Genomic DNA, 27,806 nt, shown 5'->3' on the forward strand with positions numbered 1-27,806 from the left:
CTTCGAGCTACAAGAAGCTCAAACTTCCAGCATCGGTTCCTACCAAGATCAGTGCCCTCACCGCATCCTCTGCACTGTGGGCCTTCATCTTTGGTGAGCTGCTCGAGTTCTTCTTGCAACTCCTGTGCCCTTAGACTGTTGGTCTTCTTGAGAAACTTCTCCTGCTTCAGTGGGCTCCCCAGCTTGCTCCGGGCCTGCTCTGACTCTCCCGCTTGTGGTGAGTTCCTTGGACCTTGCTGGTCCCAATGTTGCTTCTTCTTGGCTTTCCTTGCCTGTTGCAGCTGCCAAGGATTGTTCGTGCTCCTACCGGACACCGACCCCCTAGTTCTCGAAATCCGACGTGGGACAGCTTGTGCTCTGCTCCTGGTCCTCATAGCTTCAGCGACAAGGTCACTATCATCACTCCTGCACCTTTCGACATCATTGGGCATTGCTCTTTCGTCCTGCCGGGTCACCTCCGAGTAGCATATACTCTGTCCCCTATGCCTGCAGTTTCTTCTCTTCAAGACTCCACCCTTGGATTCCACTGTGCTCTTGCATAGTCTTCTCCAGCAGCATCCTTACTGAATTCCTTAATTGTGGTCTACGGCTGTTTCTAATGCCACTTCACACCTATGCACCTGGCTTTCCTGGTGTAGGTTTCCTGGTTCTTGGGGTTTCCACGGGTGGGATGACTCTCCTACCTTGTACTTTTCTCGGGTTTCTTCAGGACCCACAGAAAAGGACCCTCCTTCTTCAAAACTGCAACTGCGACTTTCCCGTTGACTTCTATTAAGTACGCTCCTGTGTTTCTACTCTGCACACAGCCTCTGTGGGGTTCCTGTGGACTTGCCATGAGTGGTTCCTTGTGTCTCCAGCTCTTCTGACTCTTCTTGTCCAAGTCCCAACTTCAGTCCCAGTTCGCTCTGATCTTAAGGCTAAGTGTAATCGAGTGGCAAATCTTTTTTTATGGGATCCATAGGTGACCTCATTCTAACAGCATTATTAAAAATTAAGACTATTATGGGAGCCGGGAATCGCCTCACGCGCTTGCTCTTTATCATTTAGGTAATTATTCTACTGGTCCTCGTCCACAGTTAGAGCGCTCGTCTCTGAGTCAGTTTCTATATCTGCTGCCTTCAGCTCTCTTACAAGGGCCTCCCATGCTCGCGCCGCCTCCAACACTGTGTCATTGTGGGACCTATGGGTCTGTTGCAGGCGAACTGAGCTCCCGCTGTTTGCCCCCGTGAGTAATGCAGTCTTCCATCTAAGGTAGCTGGGCCCCGCCGCGGCTTTCCAGTGGGATGTAATTTCTCTCTTAGCAAGTAACAATCCCAAATCCAGAAAATTGCTAGTCAATTTTGTTTTGCTAGTATGTGGAAACCAATGTAGCAAGCAGGTACCCTTATCCGGAGTAATATGTCGCTCAGTTACACTACAAAGTAAGGTGGTTATCTCCTCCCAGTATGTACCCAACTGCGGGCAATCCCACAGCATGTGCATTAGATCCGCGTCCCTTAACTTGCATCGGGGGCATAGTGCCATATGAACATGGAAATATCGGTTGATTTTGCCGGTGTTAGATGCGCCCTGTGCAGAATAAAAAATTGGGTCGATTGGAATCTGGCGTTTCTGGTGCCCTTCCATGCCCTTTTAAGTATTTGCGACCAGGCCGTGTCAGGTATCTCTCTATCTATATTCATCGCCCACTGCTCGTGTTGCTTCTGCAACGGCGCCAGCCCTTCTCCTAGCATGCGTTTATATAAGCAAGTGACCGCCTTATACGTGCCCACTGCCATCACTACATATTGACACGCCTCGCTTGTTGGTGGTTCCGATAGGCCAGTGTGAGAAGTTGGCCTGGTATATGATGGTCACTATTCTAGTGAGCACCTTGCACCAGTCCAAACAACCCTTATGGTGATGGTTGTCAAGTCAACCTTATAGACCAGCTATCCTAGTGGTAGCATGGACAAAGCAGTCTTAGGCTAACACTTCAGAGAGCATGTGAAGCCAATTGTTTTACCAATAATAATCCCTTGAATACCAAATGAAAGGACACCACACAAGGTATATATCAAATATATATGTATTTATTACTAACACAACCCCTCTGCACTCTTTATGAGGTCCGAGTTCGAGATACAGCACAAGTTACTCAAAAAGCATACTAAAAGTTGCACAAATTCAATTCTGCCCTAGGGGCCTCACAAACCATATACTAAAGAAGTGGTATAATAACCACATCAGGAAAGGTGAATAGGCCTAGGGCCTAGAGAATCGCTGGGGCTACACAGGACTGAGAAGTTGGCCTGATATATGATGTTCACTAGTTCTAGTGACCACCTTGTTTCAGTCCAAACAACCCTTATGGTGATTGGTTGTAAGTCAACCTTATAGACCAGCTATCCTAATGGTAGCATGGACAAAGCAGTCTTAGGCTAAACTCTTTTGGCATGTGAAGCCAGCTGTTTTACCACAATATAACCCCTTGAATACCAGATGAAAGGACACCACACAGGTTGTTATGAAAATAAATACTATATTTATTAATAACAACACCTCTGAACTCTTTATGAGGTCAGAGGGCTAAGCACATGACAATCTCTTACGAAAAATACTACAAGTTGCACAAAATTACAATGGTGCCCTAGGGGCACGACAAACCATATACTAAGTAAGTGGAATGTGAGAGTCGATAAAAGGAATGGAGCTGTCCAGAGGCTGTAGAATCGATGGGACCACGCTACACTAACTTCAGGTAAGTAATAGGAGGCCCACGGAACGCATGTGCAGAGTGTGAACTCACACGCGAGATGCGTAACAACGTCTATGGACAGTACAGTTCAAGTTTAAGGTGAGTACGGACAATCCTGACTAGATAGGACAACAACGACTGTGGAACTGGACACTAGGACAGTTAAACTACCCTTGAGCACCGAAATGCTCTCGTTACCTCACCCACGGGCTGCGGGTGCATAGGTGTCAAAGTGCGTCGGGTTCTCGCGTTGAAGTCTATGGAGCCTGAAAGAAAAGATGCTTCAGGCGACCAGGAGGAAGATGTCCGGTGCAATCCAAGGGTGGATTGGTGAAGGAGACCTGAAAGCAGAGGGGACAATGTTCACAGTCACTAGCCAGTGACTGGAGTGGAACCAGGAAGGAACCAGATGTCGACGTCGCGATCAGGTGAAGAGTGGACGCTTGACTCTGCAGCCACGTGGACCAGGAGGTGTCTTCGACGACCAGGATGGAGGCACGAGCTGTCCCACCAGGCTCTCGCTGTCAGCGGTGTTGGATCCGGAATCGGCGTCAACAGGCCTTGGCAAAGGCAACCCACGCGGTGAGTGAAGAAAGCGTCTGGTGCGGACTAGGAGAGTCCGGGGTGCCCCTCTTTTGGAAGGGAGCAAGGGCCAGTCTGGAGCAACCAGACCAGCAGCAAAGATTCAAAGGTTCGTCGTCTAGGAGGCCACTAGCCAGCCGGCAAGTGACCAGACAACGCGTCGAGCAGCAAACAAGCAGAAGGGCCCCACGCAGATCTCGTGGAGGCTGGAGGGCTGATCTTCGGTGCAGGGGCTGCTCGGGGTTGGGGCTTCTCAGTCCCCAAAGCACTTGGTCGAGTTTACCTCGGGAGTCGTGCTGGAAGCGAAGTGCAGTTTCTTCCAAGATGGCTGGTCCCACGTGTCTCGTCGCACCCACGGGTCTCAGCTTTGCTGTAGATGTGGGTAGAGGTCGGAGAGGTCTTGGAATCCGGGTCTCGTCGGGCTCTGAAGTCTGGATCCTCGAGGGAAGACGACAAAGTGAAGCCGCTGGACGCTTGATGGTGCCTGCAGTTGCAGGGTGGACACTCCTTGCCCACAAGGGAGATTCTTCAATCTTCTGTGGAGCAGAACGTCGAAGGCCAGAGTTTCTTCTTGTTGAATAGTTCAGGATAATCTAATTTGGAATGGGACCAGCTCCTACCTTTATTCTCCTTAAGGGGGCTGCACTACTGACTAGGTCCCTCCCCTGGGTGGGACCAGGAAGGGGGGTGGCTACACCCCCTATCCTTTGTCCGGTTTCCCGCCAGAGCTGGGGCAGGGATGCCCCAGCAACTGGTTTGAACCGGTGTATGCACAGGGCACCTTGTGTGCCCCAGGCATGGCTCATTCCTTTCAGGGCTCCATACCTCAAACCACAAAATCCTGTCTGGGGTGGTGCTAGCAGCTCCCAAGGCAGGAAACCCTTTGTCCAAGCCATCCTCGCTGGAAGGACTCCCAGCAGCAGGAGGTCAGACTTGTGTCTGTGGTGGCAGCATCCATTTTGTGATGCTGAGGCTCGAGTTAACTTTAACCGGGGTTCACAGTTACATACATGTCGTGTCCCTCTAGAAGAGTGGAATGCTACCCCCGTCGCCAGAATTGGCGAGGGGGTAGTATTCCAAATCGTATGACACCTTACTCGACATGTTTTGATAATGTTATACCAGAGTTAGCATTTAACCGCGAGGTTGATAATGCACTTACGAGTATATGGTATAGTGTTATCATGGAACAGCTATTAGGACTTGGTTCCGCAAGCTGCAAACGAGCTCAGCTCATGCCAGAGCACCATCTCACATAATTCCAAGCACTCTGCCTTCAGGATTGATAAGGCCTTCCATAGGAGTGACTGATAGGAATATATGTGTCCATTTTAGGGTTAGATATAGGTATACTATATCTACAGCAAAGGGGGTTTACACCACCTTGCCCCAGCTGTCATGCAGCCAGTTGTGTCAGATTTAGATGGCCAGCCAGGGGTGTCATAATACATGCTTCAGCCCCTGGTAGGCCCTGGGTACACCTGTGCCCTGGGTACAGGGACTGATAAGGTGGCCCAGTACCAATTGGTAAATGCACTTAAGTACATGGATGTCAATTTAGAGAGGGAACAGCTAGGCTGTGGGTCTGATTAGCAGGCCCACAGCCAGGGAAAGTCGTAAACCAGTGAAGAAAAAAGCAAAAATCTGGGGTGACCATAGGATTGCAGACCCCACTCTCCTACAAGGACTACCAAAGGATTGGGAGCAGGAGGCCCACAGGACGGGTGTGCAGTGTCTAAACACACACGCGGGTTACCATAGAAAGTCAATGGGAACGTAAGAGTAAAATATTTAAGACACTTCCGGATGGACCACGGGAAAACCCTGTTAAACTAGGACACTTGGATAGTTACTACCCACGGGAGCACCGGCGTACTCGAGTTACCTCACCTACGGAAGCCGGGTGCATAGGTGTGAAGTCGTGTCTGGTTTTGTCGTCGAATCCTATGGAGAGCTGCAAGAAGATGGTGCAGGCGACCAGGAGGAAGATGTCCGGGTGGATCCAAGGGTAGATCGGAGTCGAGAAGAACCTGAAAGCAGAGGGGACAGAGTCTGGGTCACTAGCCAGTGACCGGAAAGGAACCAGGAAGGAACCAGGCGATGTCGAGATGCAATCAGGTGAAGATGCGAAGCTTCTCTCTGCAGCCACGTGGACCAGGAGGCGTCGACGACGACCAGGAGCTGGATACGGACTGTCCCACGAAGGATTCGCTGTTGACGGTGTCGGCTTCCGGATGGGAGTCAACAAGTCTTGGCAAAGGCAACCAACGCAGAAAAGGAAGACCGGCTTCTGTTCAGACCAGCAAAGTCTGGGGAGCTTCCCCTCTACAGGAAAGCTGGAGCGAGCCCAGAGCAACCAGGCAAGCGGTGTTGTTTCAAGGTGATGTCTTCAGGAGGGCTGCTAGACAACGGACTAGCAACCGCGAAGACGCGTCGAGGAGAAATGCAGGCACAGGCCGCACGGCAGCACTTGTGGAGTGTGAAGGGCTGAGCTTCGGTGCACTTACGGCTCGGGTTTGGGGCTTCTCGAACCCCAATGCACAACTTTGAGGACGCCTCAGAAGCTGCACAGTTAGCAAAAAGCAGGTCTTGCAGGATGTCCGGTCCCACATCTCTCATGTCTGCCACGAGTCTCAGCTTTGTTGTGGATGTGGGTCGGAGTCAGAGCAGTCTGGAAGTCCAGAGGCTGCGTCGCTAGGTCATCGGGATCCGGCTGGAGCGTCGACGAAGCAAATCGGAAAGTTACTGGTGGTGCCTGTTTGCACAGGGTGGTCACTCCTTGACCACAAGGGAGATTCTTCAGTCTTCTAGTTGCAGTAGAATGTTGAAGGTCCAGAGTTTCGTTTGAGTTTCAGTTCAGGATAATCTCAAGTCTCTAGACTCAGCTCCTACCTATATACTGATTTGAGGGGCTGGATTACCTGCTAGGTCCCTCCTATGGGTGGGACCAGGGAAGGTGGTGGTTACACCCCTTTCCCTTTGTCCAGTTTCAGGCCAGAGCTGGGGCTGGAGTGCCCGAGCAACTGGTTTGAACCGGGCTATGCATGGGGCACCTTGTGTGCCCCAGGCAGTGTCTCATTTATTCAACCCACTCGCACCTCCCAAGGCAGGAAACCTATTGTCCAGGCCTCCCCTGCCGGAGTTTGGTCCAGCAGCAGGAGGTCAGACTCGTGTCTGTGGCAGCAGCATCCATTTTGTGATGCTGAGGCTCTATTTAACTTTAACAGGGTAAAGCTACAAGTACATGTTTTCTCCCTATAGAAGGGTGGAATGCTACCCCCGCCGCCAGAACTGGTGGGGGGGGGGGGGGGGTAGTATTCCAAAGCGTATGACATTTTACACGACATGTTTTGATAAAGCCAAACCAAAGTTAGAAATAACCGCGAGGTTTATTATGCACTTAAGAGTATATGGTATGGCTATATCATAGAACAGCTATAAGGACATGGTTCCGAAAGCTGCAGACAGGCTCAGCTCATGCTAGAGCACCATCTCACACATAACCAAGCACTCTGCCTCCAGGATTGTTAAGGGCTGCCATAGGAGTGACTTATAGGTTACTATGTGTCTATATATAATGGTAGGTATAGGAATACTATACCTAAGCAAGGGGTGATTACACGACCTTGCCCCAGCTGACTGATCAGCCAGTTGTGTCATTTGGATGGTCAGCCAGGGGTGGCATAATACATGCTGCAGCCCCTGGTAGGCCTTGGATGCACCTATGCCCTGGGTACCTATGGTACACTATACAGGGGCTCACAAGGTGACCCAATATCCAATTAGGTATGTACCTAAAGTACATGGAGTCCATTTTACAGAGAGAGCAGATAGCCTGGGGCCCTGAATAGCAGGATCTCAGGCCAACTAAGTCAAAAACCAGCTAAACACTAGGCAAAAGGTTGGGGTAACCATATAGTCAGATATCCACATTCCTACAGCCAGTGCCCCAGTGTTTCTGGATGGCAGCAACTAGGGCCGCATGTATTAAGAAATGGCCCCGCGGGAGTCCGAAACTCTCCTGCAATGTGCTATAGGGCAATAATACGCCATCTCCAAACAAGTCCCCCACCATCTGTAATCCTAGTGTCTCCCACTCCGCGAGGGCAGACTAATCCCCAGCATGGGGTAGGGCCGTGCACATGCCCAAAGGTATCTCTGGGGCGTAAGGTTGTTGTACCCCAATTCTATTGTGGTACTGTTTCCAGCAATGTCTCAGGGCGCGTTCTGCAGCCGATATTCCGGCAGCCCGCAATCTTTGCTGCAAGACCACAAATGACAGGACATGCCGCAGCACATCCGGTTCAAACTCTCGCTCCAGCCCTCGAAACTCCTGCGCCACTGCCTGGGTTAGGTATTGAAATTGTGCAGCTAGATAATATAATTCAAAGTCGGGAACAGGGAGGCCCCCCTCAGCTCTCGGGCGCATCAAAGTATCCAACGCTACTCGGCGCCTCCCTGTCTCCCAAAGAAAGCCAACCACCGCAGAGCGGAGCTGGCGAAATAATGCGACGGGTATTCGTATAGGCAAGGTCTGAAAAAAATATAAAAGCCGGGGAAGCGCCACCCTTTTCAGCAGTGCTACCCGACCCGCCACCGACAATTACAGAGTCCCCCAAAAGTGCATGCTGACCTTAAGCCCCCTTATTGCTCTACCTATTTTACCTTCAAGAAGGTCTTCCTGGGTATGATAAACATGCGTCCCCAAGTAGGGAAGGCACCTAGGTTCCCACGCCAAATCAGGCGATAGGGTAGGTGGGTCGCACGCTCTGGTTACCGGAAATACGCAAGTCTTCGCCCAATTGACCCGCAGACCAGAGATATCTCCGAATCGGCTGAGCAAGGTACGCGCTCCCTCCAATGCCCCTCCTGCATCCCTCAAAAACAGCAATAGGTCATTTGCATATAATGAGATAATGTGTCCGACCACAAAGTCTCAAGCCTTGGAATGCCCTCCCCATCCTAGCTCGCGTCGCCAATGGCTCCATGGCTCCATGGCTAGGGCAAAGCGGGGAGAGTGGGCAACCCTGTCTAGTGCCACGCCCCACTGGGTACGAAGATGAAATGACCCTACCAACCCTTACCCTAGCGCTCGCCGAGGAATGTAATATTTCATTCCAGTGGATGTATCGCTCCCCGAGTCCGAAAGCTTCCATGACTGAGAAAAAATAGGGCCATTCCAGGCTGTCGAATGCCTTGACATTGTCCACTGAGGGGACTACTGCCTGGTCGCCCCCTCCATAGTCCCCATCCAATACCCGTATCAGCTTGCGTATGCTTCCAGCAGTGTTGCGAGTCGGAATAAAGCCGGCCTGATCAGGGTGAATCAGCCGCGTCATGAAGGGAAGGAGTCGAGTAGCCAGCACACGACTCAGAATCTTATAATCAGTGGTGAGCATAGATAGCGGCCGATACGCGGCCGGGTCGGTTGGGGTTTTCCCTGGTTTAAGAAGGGGGATGATGATGGCCTCACTAGTGGAGGTCGGCAGTACGCACCGTTGTTTGGCCTCTCTATACACCGCCAGTAATCTGGGAGCCAGGAGGTCAATATAAGCCGTATAGAATTCAATGGGTAGTCCATCGCAACCCGGAGTTTTAATGCTCGCCAACTGTTTAATGGCACAACGGATTTCAGTAATCGTGATGTCCTGGCCGAGGGATTCTGCCTGTTCCGCCTCAACGGTAGGCAGCTCCAAGTCCTCCAAGAACGCCTGCACGTCCATCCCTCCGGTTTGCAAGTGGCTCGTATATAAGTCTGCATAAAAGAACCGAAATCGATCATTTATTTGATGCTGCGTGTACTTTAATCGCCCGACGATGAGGTCAGCGCCAGAATGGGAACGCATCTAGGGACGGGGTTTTCCAACCATGACAATAAGGTGCCCACTTGATCCCTTTCAGCATGCGCACGGGCCAAATAAGCTCTGTGATCGAAGCACCTTAAGCGCTCTACAACCACAGCCACCGCGTCCCTCAAAGTCCGGGCAGTGTCCCGTGCCTCAGAGCCAGTGGAGTAGGCTCTCTCTGCCTCCCTAAGGGCCTGCTCCGCAGTGTCAATTTCTTGCAGCAACAGCTTCCGCACCCCTACCCATTTAGTAATACAAAACCCGCGGATTACCACTTTAAAAGCGTCCCATTCCAGGGCAGTTGTCGTGGCCGTACCTTCATTTTCCGCAAAGTACTGCTCGATCCCCACTCCTAGCTCTGCGCCGAAGGCCGGATCCTCCAGTAACTCTGGGCGCAGTTTCCAGATCGGGACAGTAGGGCGCTCCGCAGCCCAACAGAAACTCACCAGCAGCGGAATGTGGTCCGAGATGGTGCGCGATAAATATTTGCTACCTATTGCCATAGCCGCCAGACCGGGACTACACAAGATCGCGTCGAGCCGCACATGCAAATCATGTAAAGCCGAGAAGTATGAATAATCTCTATCATCCGGATGTTGCACTCGCCAAACATCTACAAAACCCCAGTGATCCTACCACTAGGCTCTGATCCTCGCTAGTTTATAAATCGGGGCCGTAGGTAGCGGAGGGTGGGACCTGTCCATGACCACATCCGCAATGGAGTTAAAGTACCCGCCCAACAATACCCGGTTCGTAACATAATCTGCCAGGGCGTCAGACAAGCGCTCTAAGAAGGGTGCTTGTTCTACATTAGGGGCATAGATACTGCAGAGGGTCACCTCCCGCCCGTAAAGGCGTCCTCTAACCACAACAAAGCGGCCCTCAGAGTCTACCAGGCGGTCAGTCATTTGAAAGGGGACCCCAGCCCTAATCCAAATCAATACCCCTCGCGCAACAGCTGAATAAGTGGTGTAATAAAGCTGCCCTTGCCATCTGCGCTGTAGTGCCAACCCCTCTGTTCTAGTCAAATGTGTCTCCAGCAGGAAAGCTATCTGCGCGCCTCTACGCACTAAGTAAGAGTGGACTTTATATCTACACTGCATGGAGTGCAATCCCTGCACATTCCAAGTCACACATTTCACATCAGGTAATGGACCCATATTATCGATGCAAAAAACACTGGAACTTCCCGTTCCACCCCTAGCCGCGCCGGCGGGTACCATTTCCCACTCAAACCATTTCCTTCCCCTAACAATCCCACGCCGCCCCCCACATCGCCCTCCCCCCCAAGAACAGGCACTAACATAGTGAATCCCATCCAAACCAGCCCAACAATTGCCTCAAACTATATGAAGGCCGACTAACTGGGGACCATCCGGTGGGGGCTGGATAGAGCCTAGCAAGTAACCTGTAGTTAGACAGTGCAGCACCCAGCTACCGCCCCAGAAACCCCCCAATAACACATCCACCCCAGTACCCTCCAAGCATAGATCCATGTTCCACAATGGCCTAAGCATTAGTCCGTTCTATATGTATTGAGCCCAGTCCGGGGTTCCGCCGCACTGTAGTGATAGATAGCCTCGTAGTGAGCCCACAACATTCACTTTTCCCCCATGCACTCTTTCCACATCTTACCAGATTAGACCCCCCTTTCCCTCATAAAACACAGAATCTACTCATCCATCAGGCCATCTGCCGTTCCCGGTGTGACCAGTGGTAAATGCACGGTGTCTGATGCTGAAGTGTCCGCCTCCGAATTATCCTTGTCATTCTCCGGGTCCGAGCCTCTCGGCGAAGTCAGCAGCAAGTCCCCGGATATCGCCGATACCGGCGCCAATGCACCCCTGCGCTTGAACTCTGTTTGTGAGGTCAATGGTTTTCGCAATCCCCGCCGCCGGCACCTTATACGCTGTGATCTTCGGGGCAGCGAGTCCTCAGCCAGTGCCCGTGCCTCCCGTTCCGGTCCATTCCTGCCAGCACGATAAAATTCCAGCCATGTCCACTCATCCTGCGGCGTGTCATGAAAGCAGGTTTTCCCATCCAGTATTATACGAAGTTTGGCCGGGAATAATAGGGAGTATTGAATCCCCTCTGCTCTCAGTTCCTTCTTGACTGCTTGGAAGGACGCACGACGCCGCTGAGTTTCGAAAGAGTAATCCGGGAACAGAGTGACCTTACAATTGCCGACCTGGTAGGGGCCATCCACACGAGCCTTCTGAAGAAGCAAGTCCCTGTCCCTAAAATGTAGCAGGCGCGCCACCACCGGTCGAGGAGGGCGTCCCTGTTGTGGGGGCCTGGCAGGGACACGGTGCGCACGTTCAAGAGTGTAGAAGGCAGACAAGCCCTCAGTGGCTACCTCCGTTTTCAGCCAGTCCTCCAGGTAGCGCACCATGTCCGACCCGTCTGTTTTTTCCGGCACACCCACAACTCGAATGTTTTTCCGCCTGTTTCTCCCTTCTGCCTCTTCCGCGTGCTTCTCCAGCACTGCAATCCGGTCCAGAGCGCTTGCCATCGTTGCAGCCAGTGCGGTCTGTACAGGCGCAACCTCTTGGACTACTTCCTCTACATGCTTTACCTGGTCCGATAGCTTCTAGTGATCCGCCTGCAGGAGGCCAAGCCCCGTCGCCACTTGAGCAATGTCCTGCTGTAGGGCAGTACGAGAGTCCGCAATGGCGGATAGGATCTTATCCAGCTGCTGTTGCAATCCAGGTTCTTGTGCCATGTCTTGTGTATCCTGTTTAGCTTGGGACAGGGACTCGGTGTCAGAGAGCTGGTGATCCTCCTCCTTCCTCCCTCGGGGCTTACCCATGGCATCAGTAGTCAAAGCACGCACAAAGGGCCCGCAGTGCCCGATCACACAATTCGTATTGGGTGGCTATGGGGTCCAGGTCCTAGTCAGGAGGACCCCCCAGGGCATCTATCGGGCACTCAGCCCGTCTTCCTCCGGCACCGCCCCTATCGATATCACCAGCCAGCGTCTCCCGTTCACAGCGCCATCTGCTTAGGCCCCGGCAGGCCGAAGAACATAGCAGGAATATTCAGTCCGATGTGCTCCAAAGCCTGATGATCACTCCCCTTTCCGCAGCTCAAAGCATGGCAACACCTGGGCCCACACCAATTCCCATGTATCGTGGTGGTCCCGGCCGCCGCGCCGCAGTTCCGTTCAAGCGCCTCGTCGCGGCCCTCCATGAAGACTCTTGCTCTTCAAGTACGCTTCAATCATGAGACCACGCGATGGGTTAGCAGCCGGCACCTCCTGGGAATGGGCCTCCCCTCTATCTACATTGCAGGTCAACCTCAGCAGGTCTCGCCCCCAGTGGCTCCAGGTCAGACAGCCTATATCTCCCCGTGGTGGCCGGCAATAGATTCAAGTCGCCAGCCTCTGTCCTCGCTTCAGTGCGCACCTAGCGGCAGCCCAGGGCTGTTCGGCTGTCTCCGCCGTCCACAGCCCCAGTAATCACCTCCCTGCACTCACCGGTATAGTTGCGAACAGCATATAGGCCTCAGGGTCTCCAGGCCTCGACCTCCGCCCCACTGGCCTCCGGCTCGCTGGTGTGACGCAAGGATGGGTCAGGGCCTACTTATCTGCAGACTGGGCCCTCTTGTCCCACGCGGTGTGATCGCAGGCACCGCCGGCCTCAAAGCACCAGCCGCTCCCGCACCAGCGCCTCTGAGCAAGTGCCGCCACCAATATTGCCCCACGTCCAGGGCCGATTCGCTCCTCAGTTCAGGTCGCGGCAGCCGGCCTCAGCACCGGCTGCGCAGCACAGCCCGGCGCTCCTCCGCTAGTTCAGCCCCGGGGATCACACCGACGCGGAGCATCATCCGTGCTGTAAGCGCTCCTCTTCTCTCGCCGTCTGAGCCGCTCGGATACCAACAACTGCTCACTCCGCAGGGCAGCCCAAGCTGGCCGTCCGTGGCGCCCGCTGTGCTGCGTAGGCGCCTCTCGTTACAGCGGAGCCGCCATCTTGTGATCGCCGATCACACTTTGCGCGGCCCAAGTAACCCCTCTGCAAACACGGGTTTCGCCGTCCAGTAAGGCGGAACCACTCAGGGCCAGCGCCCCTCTGCTTTCCTGTCCCCAGTTGCTGCCTGGTGGGTTAAGGGATTATGTCTCCAGGATGATAGCGGGGTTCCCGAGCGGAGCACAGCGCTCACACCACCGCCTGCATCGGCGTCAGAGCCATGCCCCCCCCACCACTCAAATCACCATAAGGGTTGTCTGGATTAGCGCACCATATACTTAGCCAGCCTCCTACAGTTATGATAGTTTGTTATCCTTGCAGTTTCTTTCAAACAAATCCGGTCCTTATTCCCTCAAATGAAGAAACATTAGTGAGGAAAGCCTCTTGGGCTGAGCCTTTTAGATGACACCAATCCTGAGGTGTCATTAACCTTCCAATACATGTGGTCCTTGAGGTATTTGTACTTCTGGTGGTGAAAGGGCAGCTGGATCCAAGCACATCCACATTCAAACTACAAAAATTAGAAGCCATAGCCTCTCTATAATTCTGGAGTCCTTTGTGCTGCAATCCAAGCCTTCCTTTCTTCATTGCCTCTCTGAATGCTATGTTTTCGACACCTACGTGAAACTCTGGTTATTTTTGCTATTTTATCAACAATGCACACTGGAAGCACCATCTACACCTGGAGATCTAGATTCCTGAAGGCTCACCCAGCTATTGAGGTTTGAGCTTCACCCACCTTCACAGAGATTATCCCAGATGATTTCACTGTATTACCTCCTTATAAAGAGATCAAAAAAGTTGACTTTCAGTATTGTGGTTTAATTTTATTTTTTGCTCCAGAAGCATTAAGTTGGGCTCTACTAATGCAACATACCTTCTGTTCGATTGCAGCCATGTCTGTTAGAATTTGTAAAGGTACCAACATTTATTTTGCGTGATTGTGTGCACAGAAAATTGACCCCAGGGACTTTGAAAGACTTTGAGACATATACGCTTCTCCTAATGACTGGCAAGGATATTGTTGAGGCAATGCATCAATGCTTTAATAGCAGTAGTCATCTGTTGTTATTTAGGGCTTCTTACCAGTCTCTATCATTAATAGCCCTTGGTAAGAGCAGGTGTTAATTCTACAAAATTTAGTGGTGCTCAGATTTAAGCTCATGAGCTGCAGATTACACTAGGTGTCTTCAGTGAGGCTGTACTAGTTATGCTTTGTTGTTTTTTCTTTTTGTTTCAAGTATTCACCTGCACAGATTTCTAGAATATACTCTGAATGAGCCATTTATTGTTGATTTTTTTTCATAAACAACTACAATCCTTAGAAAAATGCAAATCTGGATAAAGACGAAGGTCCCTCCTCTTCAGTAGAGGTTTGTGCATAATAGTCTTAAAAGTGGTGAAAACAAAGGCTGCACCCTTCAGACACTGTAGGATTGTTTTTCTTCCTTCCACAGGCTGTAATAAAGTTAACTGGTACTCAACCATGGGGACGTCACCCCTCAATACCTCAATGCAATGTGTCAATATCACAAATTCTGGAGCTTGGAAATCAGTGCTGCTGTTGGAATTCGTAACACAGAAGGGACTCTGTTATTGTTCCTCTCACACAGAAAATTAATATCCTAGCAGACCATGCTGTACTTTATTTAACAAGCAAAGTTTGCAAATGACACTACTGTAACTGCAGGTTGTTCTGAAATTTTCAGCTGGACGGTGATTTGCAAATCCATTTTTGTGTGGTAGGCAGAATGTCACTACTGCGATACAAAACCTTTTCACATAAAGGAATCCTAATTTATATTTCCAGTGATGTAATCAAGTTTGTTTTTCTATGGAATTTAGAAAATTGACATCTCCTTTCTTACTGCACTTTCTCTCATTAGACACCTATGCTGTGTTGGTTTTAGAAACCGAACCAGTAGAAGTAAAATGTAAATCTAAGAACTAGCATTCTTGAGGCTAATTCACAAAATGTTTGTTTAATTTACTCATTCAGTGTTTACCCACAATTGCCAATATAAAGTGCAATATAGATAAGTCCAGTCTTTGAAGGACACTTGCTTGTGCACAGATGAGACAGTTCATATGTTAATGTGGAGAACATGGAAGTTTGCATTGCAGTTGGGTGGCTAGTTAGTTATTATCTTGTCTAAGTGCACATGTAATGCCTTGGTCCTTGCTTGGTGTGTGTCGGTTTTTTCCAGTTGCATGTCATACACAGGAAAGGGTGTCAGACCAAGCACCATGTGGCTTTGACTGTCCTATGTGGCGGTTTCATCACCCATATGGTTGAGGTCAGGGGGCTAATATCACGAGGACTGAGTGTATCACTGAGTATTTGACACCTGTTTGCTATTTAGTTATTCACTGAGAGTTATTAATCATAGAACTTGTTCTTGCAGATCAGCTGCACAGAGGTGTTACCTCTACAAATCAAAGGGTTCTTGATCCTGATGGCAAGCTTGTTGTGCACTGCGTGCACATGAACAGCTTGTGACCAAGTCTGTAAATTATGGCCCTTATCCAGCATTAGATCTTTTATAGATTTGCATACCATTACACCAAATCATGTTGTGAAGCTTGGTATGGAGAAAAGCGAGCTCAACTGGCTGTAGAATTGAGTCCCTTTGAATTGATTTTGCTTAAAGGTATCATGTTAAATGTTTTTTTTTAAACTAAAGTTTTCCAGCTTGTTATGTGTGGAAGATATTCAAATAGTAAGTGAATCTATAATGGATACTAATACTAGAGCACCTCTGTTACAAGTGTGACTTAATATTCTAGTGTTACAACATGACCAGCGTTGTTGTCATACAATTTGTTCTCGTTTATTAATTGCTGTTTTATTTAGTGATGTATACAAGATATATTAAATACTGTACTATAGTTATTTGCCGTGTGTTTGGCACTACATTAGTATGTTAATAGTAGTGTTCTAAACAGTGGAAGCGTTTGAAGGTTTAAGTCATGAAAAACTAGGTGTTACTCTCATTTTAGTGGATGTTTGTGCTGATCGTTTTGCACATTCTTGTTTTTCTTCAGGCTGGAGATGGACCTTGTTGGAAGAGTTTGTTGCGAATTAAAAGTGCACATAAACTTTTATATGCACTCGAAATCATTGAGTCTCTTGGGAAGCCTAACCGAAGAATCCGTCGAGAGTCTACGGTAATACAATGCGATTAACAGCAAAAATGTGGTTTTGTATTTTGTTTTAGACTTCTTTGAGCTCAACATAATTCATGGTAACAAGTTGCTTCTTTTGTGCCAATACTTTCTTGTGCTAAATGTTTTCCTCTTTATGTTCTTAACAGGGAAGTTACAGTGATTTATATCCAGACTCTGATGATTCCAGTGACGATCAGATAGAAAATAGTAAAAATACCTGGAGCTGCAAGGTTTGCTTTTTATTATTTAATGGAGGAAGGGTAACTGGATTAATTGAATAGTTGGTTATATGTAGGCTTGATAACAGGTAAAATCTTTGACTGCCATCAGAAGTTTCTGGTGACATGATCATGAACTACAAGGCCAAATGTTAAGTGGTTGGCAGATGTCACCAGACCTCAGAGGTAGCATTATTGCATCAAAAGAGATATTAACCATTGTGCACCTTCGTTAATGTGAAAAATGTTTACCTCAGTTGCATAAAACAAAAGTTTGTCCCCCCCCTACTTCCGGTTTCTTTTTTTTATTTTAAACAATAAATTAAATGCTATGGTACACTAATTGCTACTTGATTACCTGTAACCTGAAGTAAAAAGAATTAAAGTGCATGTTTATCTATGTTAATCTAGATACTGTGTTTCACTGAATTTGCTTTTGCTGTTCAATAGCTTGTTTTGCCTTTAGGAGTGAGGTGCTAGCTGATTATAGATTCTTTAGGATTTGTCTGTCTTTCATAGTGAATGACTGAGCTGATCATGACTCGATTACCACTACCGCACAGAAGGTGGCATGACTGCCTATCCTTCAAAGGTCAGTTTTTGTAGAATAAGATATCGTCCCTGTCTCCAACCTGGTACAATCTAAAGGTGCACCCATACACCTCCTCCTCTTCCTTCCGCTGTTGATCATACATAAATCTCACTGGTGATGAATATTCATTTTTCCCATTTACTCAACCTCCCTTCCTCATGTATGCCTCACATGGGACTTGGAGCTGAAGATGAGGGTCTTGTCCTCTATGCTCTCTTTAGCAGTAAGGTGTCTTCCCCTACCTAAGATCCACACCCTGCTTATATTTCAGAAAAATAGAGAAGACAGTCAACCAACTCTCAAGTTAAATCATTATATATGGGGCCACTTTGAGCTGAAGCAGGCACAAATGTTCAATAACTTTCAGTGGTATAAGTGTGTTCTCTGAAGAAAGCTGTTAACCTTTCATCCCTCTGTAATAGAGCACAAACACATTTCCGTGTACCTTGATTGCATTAGTGGATTCTGTGTATATCTTTGTGTGCATTTGTAAAACCAGTGAAAATAAATTGTTTATCTGAAAGAGACACGTTAGTGATAGATTCCTTACCTTAGAATATCCCCAGGCGTCAGACTGGATCCGGAAAGTTTTGCTTAGCAGTACCCCTGCGCGTCAGTAGGTGGCGTCCTGCGGCTCCGCACCCGTCACTGACGTCGTCAGCGCCGAAACGACATCACGGAGGGTACTTAGGCGCCACCCATGCGCGCTGACGTCAGTTCTTTCTTTTTCCGCGCCGAAAGCGCAGATCCGGATTGAGCACATACCTCAGTCAATTTTAGACTACTCTTTTGAGACCTTTTGTCTCCTCCTTTTGTCTCTGGTACACGTAGGGATGCCCGTCTGTAAGTCTTGTGAGTCATGCCGCCATAACATGTCGGAGGCAGACCCCCATGATGTGTGCCTCTACAGCCTGGAGACTGATCATGACTCCCGGGACTGTCGAGGCCCTGAAGGCCTTGCAGGAGCGGTGCCAGAAGTTGCTGGAGGTCTGGCATTCCTCTCACTGCCGCTCCAGATCTAGGGGCTGATCACGAGACCCCTCGCAGGAACGCACCTGTTGCTCCTCGGGCTCTAAGTCTTCGCCTTCAGATTCCGGAAAGCGACGCCATAAAAAGAAGTTGAAGAAGCGTGTTCATTCTCCGACGTCCCCCCGTCGCTCTCCGGAGACGGACGAGGGGCCCCTGTGGTTCCTTTGGAGCCGGGGAGTCCCATGGCCTACCCCACTGTACCCGGGTCCGTCGGCGACTCCCGAACAGATGCAAGAGTTTCTTGCTGCTATAGACTGCCTTTTTAAGCCCCGGGCTCCCGCCAGTGCGCCTTCAGGCCCCGCGGTCCCGTGTCCAGATCCTGTTGACCCGGCGGATCCGCCACCAGTGCCAGCCCCGGTGCTACCGGATCCTGCGCCGCTGGCTCCGGTTCTAGCGCCACGAGGAGCAGCGCTGCCGGCGCCACCAGGAACAGCGCCGCCGCCTGGGTGCCGTTTATCCCACCCTGGACCATTTTGTTCCGCCCTGGGATCCGAATTGGGATGTGGCTCCGGCTTGGCCCCAGCCGGCGCCGTTTTCGGTGCCGTTCCCGACGCCAATACTGATGCCGTTTGTCCCTTCTCTGGCTCTGCCGCCGCAACCGGTCCCCTCTACGCCGGAGCCGGACGAAGACTGGGATGGGTCCGAGGACCCCCCTTGCCCGGCAGTGTTACTCCTAGCAAGATTGGGTGGATGAACTTGAAGATGCGGACGAACTTGATGTGTCTTCTGACCCGGGGTTTGCCTCTCCACCTACTACGGAGGAAGGTGCTTCCTACTCCGTGGTGCTGTGTCGGGCTGCAGAAGCTCTCAATCTCGACCTGCCTACAGTGGCCATGAAAACCAGCCTCCTTACGGAGGTGCTCCAGATGGTGTCTGCATCGTCGGAGTGGCGGCTCCCCTTCAATGAGGCCATCATCGAAGTCCTCTTGGGCACTTGGTTGCGACCGGCCACGGGGGTGTCGGTGGATAAAAACTTTGCTAGGCGTCATTGTCCGGTGCATGGTGATCCCGCCTTCTTGACCACTCAACCTACGCCTAAGAGCCTGGTCATTCAGGGCTCGACGTCGCAGAGTGCCTTTTCCACGGCTCAGCCGGATAAGGACTCTAAAAGGCTAGAACAATTTGGCAAGAGGTTGTTCTCCTCAGCCAGTTTGAGGCTGCAGTCGGTTAACACCGCCTTCTTATTGGTCTGTTACTCCCACGCAGTGTGGGATTCTGTAGCTCAGGTCTTGCCTCAGTGTTCTGAGGAGGTCCAGGCTGTCCTTTCCCAAGTGATTGCGGAGGGTAAGGATTAGGCGAAGTTTGCCATCAGGTGTGGGTTGGACACCACTGATTCTTTGGGCAGGGCAATTTCCACAACTATGGCGTTGCGGCGCTACGCCTGGTTGCATTCCACTGGGTTCTCGCCCGATGTCCAGGGCTCCCTCACGGACTGCCCTTTGATGGCTCCCGCCTCTATGGCGATAAAGCTGACAATGCCCTGGAGCGCTTTAAAGACTCCCGGGCCACATCCAAAATCTTTGGGTCTTTCTACAAAGAACCCTGCCACAACTGGATTGTGTTCCTTTCCTAGCCAGGGCAAGGGCACCCGGGCACCCACGCACTCTCCTCCAACGAGCCTGTGCAGAACCAGCCTCAGCGCGGCCGCGGATTCTGCAGGCGCGGGTCTGGTAACCAGCGTGCCGGTCAGTCCACCTCCACCCCCGCTTCTTCCGCCTCTAAGCCTTCCTAATCCGAGCTTCAGGGAGCAGCCCACGCCGGTGGGTGGCAGGGTCCGCCACCACCTTCACCACTGCCACGAAATGTCATCAGACAAGTTGGTGCCGCAGATAATCTGCCAAGGTTACGCGCTCCCCTTTCTGTCCTCCCATCCAGCCATGCCACCTCGGTACCACTGCATGTCGGGGGATCATTTGGCTCTTCTCCTTCAGGAAGTCATGGCTCTCCTGGCCAAGGGGGCCATCGAGCGCGTTCCTGGTCAGGAAGTAGGGATTGGTTGTTATTCCCACTACTTTCTGGTTCTCAGGAAGGACAAGGGGGGCCTGCACCCCATCTTGGACCTCCGGAACTTCAGTTGTTTCCTCTGGAAGAAGAAATTCAAAATGCTGACTCTGGCTCAGGTCCTGGCTGCCCTGGACCCTGGAGACTGGATGGTAGCGTTCGACTTGCAGGATGCTTATTTGCACATCCCCATCCTGCCGGCCCACCGGCGCTACCTGCAGTTCACGGTAGGCTGGGAGTATTTTCAGTTTGCCGTGCTCCCCTTCGGCCTTGCCAGTGCCCCTCGGGTGTTCACAAAGGTGATGGCGCTGGTCGCAGCTCATCTGCGCAGGTCAGGGGTGTCAGTCTTCCCACCTCCAGACTACGGCCGACCTCCTGCATTTGCTGGGGTTCTCAATCAATGTGCCAAAGTCGCACCTGAGTCCTTCTCAGAAGCTCCCCTTCATCGGGGCGGTTCTGGATGCAACGCTGTTTCGGGTTTATCCTCCCGAGCAGCGAGTCCTGGATATTCAGGCTGTGATTCCGCTCTTTCAGCCTCTATCCCCGGTTTCAGTCAGGATGACTCTACGGCTTCTGGGCCGATGGCCTCCTGCATCCTGCTGGTGACACATGACAGATGGCATGTGCGGGCTCTACAGTGGGACCTGAAGTTCCAGTGGGCACAGCATCAGGGCAACCTGTCAGATCACATCCAGATCTCGGAGGGTGCTGCACGACAGTTGCAGTGGTGGCTCACGAATCGTGATTGGGTCAGAGGCAGATCCCTCTCCCTTCCCCAACCGGAACACACAGTGGTGACGGATGCGTCCCTCCTGGGATGGGGAGGCCACATGGGAGAGGCGGCGATCAGAGGTCTCTGGTCTCCGGGGGAGTCCCGGCTCCATATCAACCTTCTGGAGCTGCGGGCGATCCGGCTTGCACTGAAGGCATTCTTTCCCTCTGTCCGGGGAAGTTTAGTGCCGGTGTTCACGGACCATACCACCGCCATGTGGTATTGCAACAAACAGGGCGGGGTGGGATCGTGGACTCTGGACATGGCTGGAACATCAAGGCATTACCTTGGTGGTTCAACACCTGGCAGGTTCTCTGAACGCCAGGGCGGACGAACTCAGCCGCCGGTGCACGGTGGATCACGATTGGAGTCTGAACTCGGATGTGCCGCAAGGCCTCTTTCTGCAGTGGGGAGAGCCTTGGTTAGATCTATTCGCCACCAAGAGAACGCACAGCGTCATCAGTTCTGCACGTTGAAATTTCCAAGGCGGCACTCCCTCGGAGATGCTTTTCATTGCGAGTGGAGCTGCAGTCTATTGTACGCCTTTCCGCCTATACCACTTCTTCCCAGAGTGCTGAAGGAGATCAGGCGCGACTGGGCCGAAGTGATTCTTGTGGCTCCGGACTGGGCTCGAAGAGTATCGTATCCCGAGATACTTAGTATGAGCATCGATCCCCTGATCTGTCTGCCTCTTCGGGAGGATCTTCTGTTGCAGCAGTGGGGGGACGGTCCTTCACCCAAACCTGTCCAGCCTCCACCTCCATGCTTGGAGATTGAGCGGCGACATTTAACACCTTTTGATCTTACTCCCAAAATTTGTGATGTCATTCTGGCAGCCAGGCATCTCCCCACCAAAACGGTATGCGTCTGCCGGTGGAACAGATTTGTGGCATGGTGCACAGTGAAGGCTGTGGATCCCCTTTCTGCCCCTCTTTCTGAGGTTCTTCTGTTCCTTCTCTTTAGCCCAGCAGGGCTCTGCTCTGGAAACTATCAAAGGTTATCTTTTGGCCAACTCTGCCTTTCTACGGCTTCCAGATCAGCCTTCTCTTTTTAAGTCCACGGTTGTTACCCGTTTTCTTAAGGGCATTACGCATACGTTTCCACCCGCACCCTTCATAATGCCTCAGTGGGCCTAAAATCTTGTCTTGTCTTTCCTGATGTGCGCTCCCTTTGAGCCCCTTCATAACTGTCCCTTACGTCTTCTCACTCTACAGACTGCTTTCCTGGTTGCTATCACCTCTGCCAGAAGAGTGAGTGAGCTCCAGGCCCTTCCTTCCTAACCTCCTATCCTTTCTGTTCATCCGGACAAGGTGGTTTTAAGGATCCGTCCTTCATTTCTGCCAAAGGTTCACACGCCCTTCCACATCGGGCAGACCATCACTTTGCCCACCTTCTTTCCGTCTCCGCATCCTTCAAAGGAAGAGGAAAGGCTCCACCGTCTGGACCCAAAACGTGCGGTCGCATTTTATCTGCAGCGTACACAGCAGTTCCAGGCGGATGATCCGCTTTTTGTTGGCTACATGGGCGCCAAAGCCTGTCGGGCTGTGCACAAATGGACCATCTCCTGGTGAGTCGTTTTGTGCATCAAAGCATGTTACTCCTTGGCCAAGATGGAGCCTCCTGTGGGGCTGCTTGCCTATTCGACAAGGGCAACTGCAGCCACTACTGCCTTGGGACGCGGCGTTTCCTTGCAGGACATTTGTCAGGCAGCTACGTGGGCCTCGCTGCACACATTTACCAAGCATTACTGCCTTGACAGTCAAGTCCGGAGAGACGGCTTCTTTGGCCGTTCTGTTCTCCATGACTTTCTGGTGTAATCTTGTTCGCAGACCCACCACAGGGGTTGGTATCGCTGGGGTATCTATTCTAAGGTAAGGAATCTATCACTAACGTGTCTCTTTCAGATGCACAAGTTAATACTTGTGTAACAATATATCTGTAAGAGACATTAGTTAGTGATAGATTCCTTACCGCCCCACCCATCCTCCCCGTTGTGCGAACTGATTACTGGTTAAGGTCATCCCCTTTTAGGGCCCTAGTTTTATGCACCAATGGTCAGTGTCCTGCATGGCTCTGCCTTTCGGCGTGGAAAGTCGTGTACAGAACTGACGTCAGCGCACATGGGTGGCGCCTAAGTACCCTCCGTGATATCGTCTCAATGCTGACAACGCCAGTGACGGACCCGGAGCCGCATGACGCCACCTACTGACGTGCAGGGGTACTGCTAAGAAAACTTTCCGGATCCAGTCTGACGCCTGGGCATATTCTAAGGAAAGGAATCTATCACTAACTAATGTCTCTTACAGATACATTGTTACACAAGTAGTAACTTGTGCTTTAGGCATAACGTCGCATTAAGAATGCAGTAGAAATCCCTAATCTTGACCGTCTCAATTATCCTGCACTTAGGTCTTAACAACGAGTGTGTGCTCTGATTCTTCTAAAACACATATTTTTTATAACTAACGCCCTTGAGAAAACAGAATGGCGTAAGCCACATATGCATGCGTGCTGAGGGTAATATGCTGTTTATTACCATTGCTGAGAGAGACAAAGGGAAACTTGACCAAATTTCAGACTTTGCTGCACTAGTCATGGCCTCTTCACACATTCAAGAATGGTAACAAATTGCATATTAAAAACTGCATATCTTCACAAAAACTATATTGTGCTCAAAGCAGTGGCATAAACCCCGAATTTGACAGGGAATCTTGAAATATGGAAAATATTTAATGTTTCCTATCAAATACAAAGGAAAAAGGAAAACAAATAATTACTGTATTTCGGGTTAAGGTGAGGATTGCAAGTCCTGGTCCTAGCTCTTAAGTCGGCGACTACCCAGCAAGGGGTATTCAAATCATGTTGGACCCCCCCACAAGGTTCACAATCCTTGAGAAACGGTTTGGGAACCATTGTGGACTCGTGGACCTGTATTGAACCTCTTGTAATGTTTGCAGATGTTTTAGGCTAGTTTCTGCTTGGAGACTGTGGGACGATGGCTGGCCGTGGCATGTCGCATGCACTCTGTGCAGCCAAGCCCCATTGTGCATGGCTGGAGCATAGCCATCATGCAAACCATATCTTGTACACCACATGAAATATTTAAGACCTCATAATATTTATAACAATAAGTACCAATAACTAGAAAGAACATTATAATTAAATAACACAAACTTGAGTAAATACTACTTAATTTCTAGTCTTCTTCCATAGTGTAAATTTTAATGACATAGAATTCCATCGGTCACATCAAGGGTGAGATCATAAGTTTTGAATTTAGTGTGCGAGGTTTGGACAACTGTGGTTTTTACAGGAATACACACTCTCTCACTCTCTCACTCATACTTGCCAGTGGCAGCCGCCACTGCGTAGTTCAAGTTAGGTTGTCAGCTGTTTGTAGAGAAGTGTATTTCTGTTGCAGTAACCCTCCCAATTTTTGCCTGATAACTGATGCACTTTTCCTTGGTGTGCCCTGGGTCCCTGCCAATCAGGTTCCCAGGGCCTGTGTTCTTTCCCCAAAAACGAATCCAATTGGCATCTCTGGCCACAGGTCAGCCCCTGGTAAATGGTACCCTAGGTATTGAGGGCACTGTGATCAGAGAAGGCCCCTAAGGGCTGCAGCACTTATTGTGCCACCCTTAGGGCTCCTGTACCTTGACACACACACACTGCCTTTGCAGGCTGAGTGTCTTGGTGCAGAACTAAACCGAGAGCCGACAGGGGACACATCCCTGTGTGCCATGCCCACAAACGCACTGCCCTGGCATACCTCAGTCACCCCTCTAGCTGGGTGCACTATGCCAGTGGTATGGGCACAGGTGCATTAGCCCTGTGCCCCTACAGTACCCCGGGCTATTCCTGGGCACTGTAAGTGCAGTGATGCCATTAAGAGTATATGGTACTGGCAGATTTTCATTACGAACTCCACAGCACCATAATGGCTATGCTGAAGACTGAGAAGTTTGGTATCAAACTTCTCAGCACATTACACCCGCACTGATGCCAGTGTGGGATTTAATGCCAAATGCAAGACAGAGGTCATCTTGGAGATGCCCCCTGAAACCTAACCAACTCCCAGTGTCCTGACTGCGTGGCTACCGTGGCTGCCACCACCAGATATGTTTCTGGACCCTGGGTCGAGAGCTTGCCGCTCTCGAGGGCCTGAAACAATACACATCCTGGGACGAGGTGCCAGGCCTCCACCCCCAGGATGGGCAGGGGAAGCTTCAAAGGCATGCCACCTTTGTGAGCTTCTCCAGGCCACTTGCTGTACTCGGTAACTGGCTCCCACCGGTTCTGACACCCACTCTGGCAGGAAGACCGGCGGGAAACCCTAAGTGAGGAAAGGGGGTGTGCCAGCTTCTGCATGCCAACCCCACCCCTCAGGTGGGAGAGGTGAGGTGAAGCACAACTTCGGGCCCCCGCCATCTTGAGGATGGGGAGCCCCACCCAATCAGAGCTTGGCCCCTGCCCCCCCCCCTCCCACAGGAGAGGAGCAGGATACGGGGTGTACTCACCCCAGGGAAGGGACCCATTGGTCCCTGACCTTCCCATACCTGCAACACCCCTAAAATTAGTATTTAGGGGCACCCTGAACCTTCCTTCCTCAGATCCTGATTTCGAAACAAGAAGAATAAAAAGAAGGAAGACCTGCCGTGCAACTCCTAACAAGAGGACAACACCAACTGACTTGGCCCCAGACCTACAGGCCTGTAGATCCTTGAACCTGCTCTTGCTAAAACCCCGGCGTATCCAGTGGACAGCAACCTCGAAAACCCCGGAGGACCTGACTGCCTTGCTCATCTAAAGACTGGGACTCCCACGAGCAGTGGTTCTGCTCAAACAGCAACAATCCCTGGTGCCAGCCAGTAACCGCGAATCCAGCACACTCTGCACCCGCTGAGCCCGGCCTGAGCCTGAGCGGTCAAAGACAACGAGGACGTCCCCCCCCCCAGCGACTGTGACCCAGAATCCAGCACCCAAGGACCCACCTCGACGCTCCTGACAATACCTGAAGCCTCACAACAAGCGACTCCCTCCAACCGCGACCAGCTAAGGGTAAGATTTCCCGACACCCCTGCACCCGGCACCCCATGGCCCCCTGTGCCCAACACCTGGGTGGCTACCTAACCTGCAGCTTCCCAACTTACCTCACAAAGTGGTGGTCGCACCTGAAGAATCTCCATCCCCGAGTCTGCAGCCTTTGTTCAACATCCAGCTTTCCCATTGAAATACATTGGGCGCCTGGCGGCCCAAAAGCACCCTGCACCCAGCCGCCCGAGTGCCACTGGGAGTGCAGAATCTATCCTATCCTACTTCCCCACTTGACCTGTGCTATTGACCAGGAGCTCATCTGCCACAGCCCTGTGGCCTGTCTGCTTGCAGCCACCAACCGAAGGCCCCCTATCCTCCATAGGATAACATTGGGCCTACTCACTCTGCACCCGCCTGCCCCTGTGCCGCTGAGGGTGTAACGACTGTACCTACCTGACCCTGGGAGACCCCTGAGTCTACCCCCAGAACTTTAACTCTGCCTGCCGAGTACTTACCCAAAGACCGATAACTTAATTTTCTCCATAGGGTAACATTGGCTGGATTTCACTCAGAATTTCTTCTGTGTCGAGTTTTGCAACTTTGAAATATTCCTTAAAAATCGTCCGAACATTAATAACGAAATTACTCCCCTGTTATCAGGAGAGGCCCTAGTGCTCGATCTTTGTGCCCAGCACCGACCCTCAAAAGTAATTATAACCGTGATTTACTGTTAACCCAATTTTCCTCCATAGGAATACATTGCCTGGTTTTTGCCAGAATTTCTTCGAAGTGTCGATTTTCAAAACGTACAAATATTCCTTAAGAATCGCCTGTGTAACAAAAACGCTACCTTTCAACTGTTTACAGCAAATGCACCAGGGCTGAATCCAGGATCCAGCCCTGAATAAGAAAAACATTCGTAAAGTGATTTTATTGCATTTACTTAAAACTTCCTATTGAGCTCAATGTTATATTGTGTTTAACTTGTGTTGCGTATTGCAGCAACTGTAACAATGGCATTTAAAAGTCTATTGCTATTTGAAAGTATTCAATTGCAACATCTCATTCTGAGAAAGTATTTATGACACCTACTGTGGTTCTAAAATAAAGTAACCATATATTTTGATATTCAAAACAATTGGCCTAGAGTTCAGTTCTTGAGTGTGTGAGACCATTTGCTGACAAATGCTTTACACTGTCCTCTTATACTGCCTTACTGCTCTACCAAACTACCACTTTAGAGAGTAAGGTTATATCTAACTTTACCCTCTGCCATACCTCTGGGGACTGTACCCACTGAACCTTACTTTGGTGCAGTATATAAAGAGCCACTTTCTTACACTGTTCCATAGGAAAGGCATTTTTTGTGTTGCTAATAACTTTGGCTCCATTTGACAAATCTCCACAAAACTTTACTAAAAGGTGCTACATTTTTGATTACTTTATGCATGGAAAGTTTCAGGGTGATCTGTCAAGTGGGGACCAAGAAAAAGCGAGGGTCCCAAAACTTAAACTCCCAATGCATTTTCCATAGACTTCTTTAGATAGGGCTACAGCAAAAACTGCTGAACGGAACTACACCAAATTTGGCAGGAAGCAAGATTTTGAAACATATTTTCATTGTCCTTTTATTATTTTGAATGGTTCAATAAACATGTCTGCAGTGACACATGTTGTCCATGATCGGGCTCAGAAATAATAAGAAGATAACTACATGTGATAAATGTCAAACAATCATCATAAGAGTGTGAAAGGTGTCAAATAATGCAGGTACAGATGTTATTTCTGCAATCATTCAAGTATTGCATGCTAAAATGGATATCTAAAGAATATACAAGTTGGTTACATCATCTGAACTACAT

General features: G+C 50.4%; 1 protein-coding gene across 2 annotated transcripts in view; it reads left to right on the plus strand.

The window, feature by feature from the left end:
• USP34 (ubiquitin specific peptidase 34) overlaps positions 1-27,806 on the plus strand; it is a 2,681,755-nt gene that overhangs the window by 745,544 nt on the left and 1,908,405 nt on the right. For both annotated transcript variants that reach the window (XM_078649291.1, XM_078649292.1), the window contains exons 30-31: positions 16,176-16,298; positions 16,445-16,528. In XM_078649291.1, the coding sequence (XP_078505417.1) occupies positions 16,176-16,298; positions 16,445-16,528 (207 nt within the window). The remainder of the gene's footprint in view (positions 1-16,175; positions 16,299-16,444; positions 16,529-27,806) is intronic.

This window comes from Lissotriton helveticus, chromosome 6 (genome assembly GCF_964261635.1).
Source record: "Lissotriton helveticus chromosome 6, aLisHel1.1, whole genome shotgun sequence".
Classification (NCBI taxonomy): Eukaryota; Metazoa; Chordata; class Amphibia; order Caudata; family Salamandridae; genus Lissotriton; species Lissotriton helveticus.